The 7,182-nt window shown below is 50.7% G+C and overlaps 1 protein-coding gene across 1 annotated transcript in view; it reads right to left on the minus strand.

Annotated features, from left to right (window-relative positions):
• Positions 1–201: 201 nt before the first annotated feature.
• The window catches only part of LOC107297403 (folate receptor alpha-like), a 15,050-nt gene continuing 8,069 nt past the window's right edge, over positions 202–7,182 (minus strand). Inside the window, exons 2-5 of the mRNA XM_015826770.2 lie at positions 4,953–5,091; positions 3,390–3,578; positions 1,623–1,758; positions 202–724 (exon numbers count right to left, since the gene is read on the minus strand). Coding sequence (XP_015682256.1) covers positions 453–724; positions 1,623–1,758; positions 3,390–3,578; positions 4,953–5,091 — 736 coding nt within the window. The 3' untranslated portion in view covers positions 202–452. The remainder of the gene's footprint in view (positions 725–1,622; positions 1,759–3,389; positions 3,579–4,952; positions 5,092–7,182) is intronic.

Genomic DNA, 7,182 nt, shown 5'->3' on the forward strand with positions numbered 1-7,182 from the left:
TATCCTATTCCATATTTTCTATTCTATTCTATTCTATTCTATTCTATTCTATTCTATTCTATTCTATTCTATTCTATTCTATTCTATTCTGCATTCTGTTCTATTCTAATTCTAATTCTACTCTTCATGGAGTTGACTTCTGGTTGAGGGTATTCCTCACCTGAACAGGTAAGGGACAAAGATCCCAGAAACAATCACCAAACTGGTCATAGAAGACATTTATTCTCTTTAGGTGGCCTTCTTGTGGTCAACATCAAGGACAGCTTCCCATTCAAAGGAGAGCAGGAGATCACTAGAAGCTCCTGCAGATGTGCCTGGATGACAGCTCTTGAGGAACAGCTGCATCTCAGGGGACTCCAGCCACGGTGGGGGAGGAGGGAAGGTTCCCCCCCACCACCACCACCTTGCTGAAGTTGCCCAAAGTTCTCAGGAGCCCAGTGTCCCTGCCATCCTCAGAGCAAGCCCAGGAGGGCTGAACAGAGCAACAGAGTCAAGGCTGAGTGGAAGGCCAAGGTCTCTCCTGACGACGCGTAGTACTTGGCCACGGCTTCGTTGGGGTTGCCGTTGACAGGATCAAACCACATCTGGATGCAGCGCCCACTTCCCCGGGAAAAGTCGGTGTATTTGTAGGAGTTGCTCCAGATTTTTTCGCACAGATCTCGGGGAGTCGGGAACACTCTCTTCATCTTCTGACACATTGCGCCCAACGGACACCGGTTGACTTCTGGGATGCAAAGAAGGAAGAAGAGCTTAGGATCTCCTGCTCGAGCAAGGAGGCTGGACTAGAAGACCTCCAGGGTCCCTTCCCACCCTGTCGTTCCGTTATTCAGTGGAACGGTTCGTCTCGTGGGTGCTCCATCCCCTGGAGGTACTGAAGAGGAGACTGGACAGCCCCTGGTCTGACGTGGGGTAGGGTCTCCTGCTTGAGCAAGGGGGCTGGACTAGAAGACCTCCGAGGCCCCTTCCAACTCTGTTATTCTGTTATTCGGTGGAATCGTTTGCCTCCAGGAGTTTTGGATGCTCCATCAAGAAGAGACCGGTCAGCCGGTCAGCGTAAAGGTGTCTAACTTTAGGAACTTTAAGACTGGTGGACTTCAACGCTCTGGCTGGGGAATTCTGAGCGTTGAAGTCCACCAGTCTTAAAAGTTCCTAAAGCTGGACACCCCCTGGCCAGGATCTCCTGCCTGAGCAGGGGGTTGGACTAGAAGACCTTCAAGGCCCCTTCCAACTCTGTTATTCTGTTAAAAGTTGGGAGGTACAAGGTTTCTTAGGGAAGGGGCCAAGCAGATTCCTAGAATTTAAACCCCCTCCGTGCCAGCTAACGTTGGGAAAAGCAGCCCACCAGCCTAGAGCTGGGAAAAAGGGGGGCCCACTTCCACCGTGTGGAAGGAGCTCTTTCCACGGGATCTCCACCCCCTCCATAAACCCACTGGGTCTTCAAAATTTAGTGGCACCACTGTGTCCTCTGGGCGAAGGTCTCTGCCATATTCCTGAGCTGCCTTTCCTACGTCAACGTTAGGGGAAGGGGCTCAACCCAGCTAAGTGGCTGCTGATCCCCGTCCTTGGGGCCCGTGATGGAGGGTGGGGGTGGGGAGCAAGAACAGATGATTGAGCCCCCTGACTTTGGGTCCAGTTCCAGCCTTTGTGCCAGTTCTCCTTGCAGGTCAGGTCATCCTGGCAGTCCTCCCACCATCCCTCGCAGTCTTCCAGGCACAGCGGCACGTCCAGGATCCTCTCCTTCCGCCAGCTCTCGTCCGCCTGTGTGCAGAGGGGAACATCTGTAGCTCAGGGTTGAGGTGTGGGGGTCCTTGGTACTCTCTGAGCTGGGGGGGGATTCTTGCAGACATTTCGTGGCCCAACTAGGGAACATCATCAATGCTAGAAGGGAGCAGGATTTGAGGGAGGAGGAGGAGGAGGAGGAGGAGGAGGAGGAGGAGGAGGAGGAGGAGGAGGAGGAGGAGGACAATGATTGTGGGCTCCTTGGTGCTCTGAGCTGGGTGGTTTTTTTGCAGACGTTTCACGGCCCAACTAGGGAACCTCATCAGTGCTGGAGGAGGGAGGAGGAGGAGGGAGGAGGAGGAGAAGAGGGAGGAGGAGGAGAAGAGGGAGGAGGAGGAGAAGAGGGAGGAGGAAGGAGGAGGGAGGAGGACTGTGCTCTCTGAGCTGGGTGGTTTTCTTGCAGATGTCCCGTTACCCAAACTAGGGGACATCATAACTGCTAATCTGATGTTTCATTACCCAAACTAGCCTTGATGATGTTCCCTAGTTTGGGTAACCAAACATCTGCAAGAAAACCACCCAGCTCAGAGAGCCCTAAAGACCCCTACCCCCACACCTGTGAGCAGAAGGAAAAGTGGGGGGGGGGTCCTTCTACTTCCAAAGAGGAGAACTTCAGCTCCTCCAATTGCCTGGACTGACAGCTGCCCTAAAACCAGCTCCATCCTGTTTCTCCTAGATCTCTTGGACCCCCTCCCCCTAGAACTACGGGGGTAGGCAACCTCGGCTCTTTTATGACTCGTGGACTTCAATTCCCAGAATTCCTGAGCCAGCCATGCTGAGGGAAAAGGGAGAGGTTTCCAAGCTGAGCCATGCTGGCTCAGGAATTCTGGGAGTTGAAGTCCAGGAGTCATGAAGGGGCCAAAGTTCCTCCATACTGGCTGAGGATTCTGGGAGTTAAAGTCCACCATTCATGAAGGGGCCATAGTTCCCTCATGCTGGCTCAGGAATTCTGGGAGTTGAAGTCCGCAAGTCATGAGGGACCAAAGTTTCCCCCTTGCTGCCTCAGGAATTCTGGGAGTTGAAGTCCACGAGTCATGAGGGACCAAAGTTTCCCCCTTGCTGCCTCAGGAATTCTGGGAGTTGAAGTCCACGAGTCATGAGGGGGCCATAGTTCCCCCATGCTGGCTGAGGAATTCTGGGAGTTGAAGTCCATGAGTCATCAAAGGGCCTAGTTCAGGGGTAGGCAACCTTGGCTCTTTTATGACTGGTGGACTTCAATTCCCAGAATTCCTGAGCCAGCCATGCTGAGGGAAAAGGGAGAGGTTTCCAAGCTGAGCCATGCTGGCTCAGGAATTCTGGGAGTTTAAGTCCACCAGTCATGAGGGGGCCGTACTTCCCCCATGCTGGCTGAGGAATTCTGGGAGTTGAATCCACGAGTCATGAGGGGGACATAGTTCCCCCATGCTGGCTGAGGAATTCTGGGAGTTGAAGTCCACCAGTCATAAAAGAGCCCAGGTTGCCTCCCCCTCCCCCTAGAACTACAGGGGGTGTCCAACTGCCACTAACTTGGGGGTTGAGGAACCCAAGGCATCCACCTCCATGATTCCACCTGGCAGTTCTCTGCCTGGGTCTGGGGGGGCCTGGAGACCAAGCCCAGCCTGGCTGCCCACCTTGTTGATCCAGGGCCCCAAGTTGGGGGAGCATTCGTAGAGACAGGTGTCCTGGATGAAGTGCTTCTTGCATTTATCCGACATGGTCCCGCAGTGGTTCCAGTCGAAATTGTAGAGGTAGGAGGTGTCATCGTGGGCCCCTTGAGTTGTGTTGAGTGTGCAGCAGGCGTTGTCCTTCCAGGGAGAGCACTGGGGGAAGAGAAGCAAAGAGAGAGGCTGGATTGAGCCCAGACGGGTCTGATGTCCTCTTTGGGGTGGGGCATCTTCTCTGAGAAGTTCTCCGGTTCCCACTATGAACCAGCAGCATTCCCAGTCCACCCAGATGTCCCCCTGAAAGTTGAGTTGACTCAGGAAGGTGGGACAGGTGGACATCCACAACGGGGCTCTACTGCTCTTGCTAAAGGTTTCTATACAACAAGGACTGCAGGAACATCCTTCAAGGCTGGTGGGAGCCTACATTTAGGCAAGAAAAACCAAATGTACAGGTTTAGTATAAGGGGTACCTTGCTCAATAGTAGTAACTGTGAGAGGGACCTCGGAGTCCTAGTTAAGGTGACCAACTTTTTTACAATGAGAAGGAGGACATAAATAAATTGAAGGAAAAAAAAGTGAGTCTAATTCATGCGTGTGTGCCGTGCCGTGTTTCGGTAAGAAGTACACAACCGTGCGGCGCACTCTCTCAAAACAATTATCCTGTGCGGAGCGCATGCGTCTCATAATCGCGCCTCGCCGCACAGTACCGAGCCTTGACGACTCGTCATGTCAAATACAAATACGTCACATCACACGCAACGGATCGGATCGGCATCGATCGAATACGGAGATTTACAGCTTCGTCTTCAAATATCGAAAAGGAGGACATGTAGGAGGACAGTTTTCGAGAGAGGACAGAACTTACAAAAGGAGGACTGCCCTCCCTAAAGGAAGACGATTGGTCACCTTATGTGGACAATCACTTAAATAGGAGCCAGCCGTGTGCTGCAGCTGCCATAAAAGCCAACACAGTGCTAGGCTGCATTGAAAGAGGGATAGAATCAAGATCAGGTGAAGGGTTAATACCACTTTACAAGGCCTTGGTAAGGCCACACTTGGAATACGGCATCCAGTTTTGGTCACCACGATGTAAAAAAGATGCTGAGACTCTAGAAAGAGTGCAGAGAAGAGCAACAAAGATGATGAGGGGACTGGAGGCTAAAGCATATAAGGAACGGCTGCTGGAATTGGGTATGTCTAGTTTAATGAAGAGAAGGACGAGGGGGGACATGATAACAGTCTTCCAATATCTCAGGGGCTGCCCCAAAGAAGAGGGAGTCAAGCTCTTCTCCAAAGCGCCTGAAGGCAGGACAAGAAACAACGGGTGGAAACTAACCAAGGAGAGAAGCAACCTGGAACTAAGGACTCCTCAATTTGACCCCCCAGTAACCATTCTAATAGATGGGGTGGGATTCCAGGCGAAAGGAATCCAGAGTCTTCAAGGCCCTTCCCTGCCTCGTTTCTGAGGACCCTCGGAAAGCCAACTGTGGTCAGGTCTCCCCGGTGCCCCTTTGGCCCCGGGCTCGCTACCTGTTTATGCAGTTTATCCTCCGGTCCAGGCTTGGTTTTCTGGTGCTTGGCATCCATGCACACGTTCAGCATAGAATCCTGGGCAACTGCCATCGCCAGGACCAACAGCAGCACCTGCCCCATGGCCAGCATCATCACCCTGCAGGCACAGAGAGAGAGAGAGTTAGTGAGAGTGAGAGTGAAAGTGAGAGAGAGGAGAGAGAGAGAGAGAGAGACAGAGAGAGAGAGAGAAAGAGAGAGAGAGTTAGTGAGAGTGAGAGAGAGTGAGAGAGAGGAGAGACAGAGAGACAGAGAGAGAGAGTTAGTGAGAGTGAGAGAGAGACAGAGAAAGAGACAGAGAGTTAGTGAGAGTGAGAGACAGGAGAGTGAGAGAGAGTGAGAGAGAGGAGAGACAGAGACAGAGAGAGTTAGTGAGAGTGAGAGTGAGACAGAGAAAGAGACAGAGAGAGAGTTAGTGAGAGTGAGAGTGAGAGAGAGGAGAGTGAGAGAGAGGAGAGACAGAGAGAGAGAGAGAGAGAGAGAGAGAGAGAGAGAGAGAGAGAGAGAGAGAGAGAGAGAGAGAGAGAGAGAGAGAGAGAGGAGGGGACCCTGATGGGGCTGGGAGGATTCCCTGACCCACTCCAGGAATAGGGCATCCAGTTTTGGTCCCCACAATATAAAAAAAGATGTTGGAGACTCTGGAAAGAGTGCAGAGAAGAGCAACAAAGATGATCAGGGGGCTGGAGGCTAAAACATATGAAGGACAGTTGCAGGAACTGGGCATGTCTGGTTTAATGAAGAGAAGGATGAGGGGGTGACTTGATAGCAGTCTCCCAATATTTGAGGGGGTCAAGCTATTTTCCAAAACACCAGAAGGCAGGAGAAAAAGCAATGGATGGAAACTAACTAAGGTGAGAAGCAACCTAGAACTAAGGAGAAACTTCCTGACGGTGAGAACAATTAACCAGTGGAACAGCTTTGCCTTCAGAAGTTGTGGGTGCTCCCATCACTGGAGGTTTCCAAGAACAGACAGGACATCCATTCGTCCGAAATGGGATAGGGTCTTCTCACATGAGCAAGGGGTTGGACTAGAAGACCTCCAAGGTCCCTTTCAATCCTGTTATTCTTTATTCCATTCTGCCATTCCAGAGATGCAGTCAGAAACCCACATCCTTGGCCACGTTCAGAAGAGACAACAGCAAGGCAAAGCTCCTACTGCATCCCCTGCCCCCTAGGTTTCTCTCCCCCCCCCCACTCCACAGAGCAGGCCTCAGCAAACAAAACTGGCCCTTTAAAGGCCAGCCCAAGCACAGAAGGAGGGCAGGCAAGGAGGAACTGGGCTCTGGGGGTCTTCCCCCTTTTGTTGAGCTTACGTCAAATTATCTGGAATGGGATGGGGTCTCCTGCTTGAGCAGGGAGTTAGACTAGATGACCTCCAAGGTCCCTCCCAGCTCTGTTGTTCTGTTTGGTCTCAACCCCAAACGTCTAAAGATAGCAGAAACCCTAATAATTTGAAGTTCTTTGAAATTATAGATGGGGGGGCATACCAAAGAGGATTTTGTAATAATAATAATAATAATAATAATAATAATAATAATAATAATAATAATAATGATGATGATGATAATGATGATAATAATGATAATGATAATGATAATAATAATAATAATAATAATAATAATAATAATAATAATAATAATAATAATAATAATAATAATAATAATAATAAAGTTGGAAGGGACCTTGGAGGTCATCTAGTCCAACCCCCCGCTCAGGCAGGAAACCCTATACCATTTCGGACAAATGGCTGTCCAGTCTCCTCTTAAAAACCTCCAGTGATGGGGAAGGAAGGAAGGAAGGCAGGCAGAATAGCAGAATAACAGAGTTGGAAGGGACCTTGGAGGTCATCTAGTCCAACCCCCTGCTTGAGCAGGGAGTTAGACTTGATGATCTCCACGGTCCCTTCCAGCTCTGTTATTCTGTTTGGTCTCGACCCCAAACGTCTAAAGATAGCAGAAATCCTAATCCTTTGAAGTTCTTTGAAATTATAGATTGGGGGGGGGGGGAGCATATGGAAGAGGATTTTGCAATGTCTCTACAGGACCAACCTCCTTCCCCAGTTTGGTTGGGGTTGGGGGTCTTTGCGCCCCTCCCTCCCCCAAGTTATTGACTGCACCCATCCTCTCTTCATTTGGAGTGCAACAGCTGTCAACGCTGCTAACATGGGCTGTTCTTGCTTTGAGAACAGATG

Source organism: Protobothrops mucrosquamatus, unplaced genomic scaffold (assembly GCF_001527695.2).
Source record: "Protobothrops mucrosquamatus isolate PMUCROS unplaced genomic scaffold, P.Mucros_1.0 scaffold3288, whole genome shotgun sequence".
Classification (NCBI taxonomy): Eukaryota; Metazoa; Chordata; class Lepidosauria; order Squamata; family Viperidae; genus Protobothrops; species Protobothrops mucrosquamatus.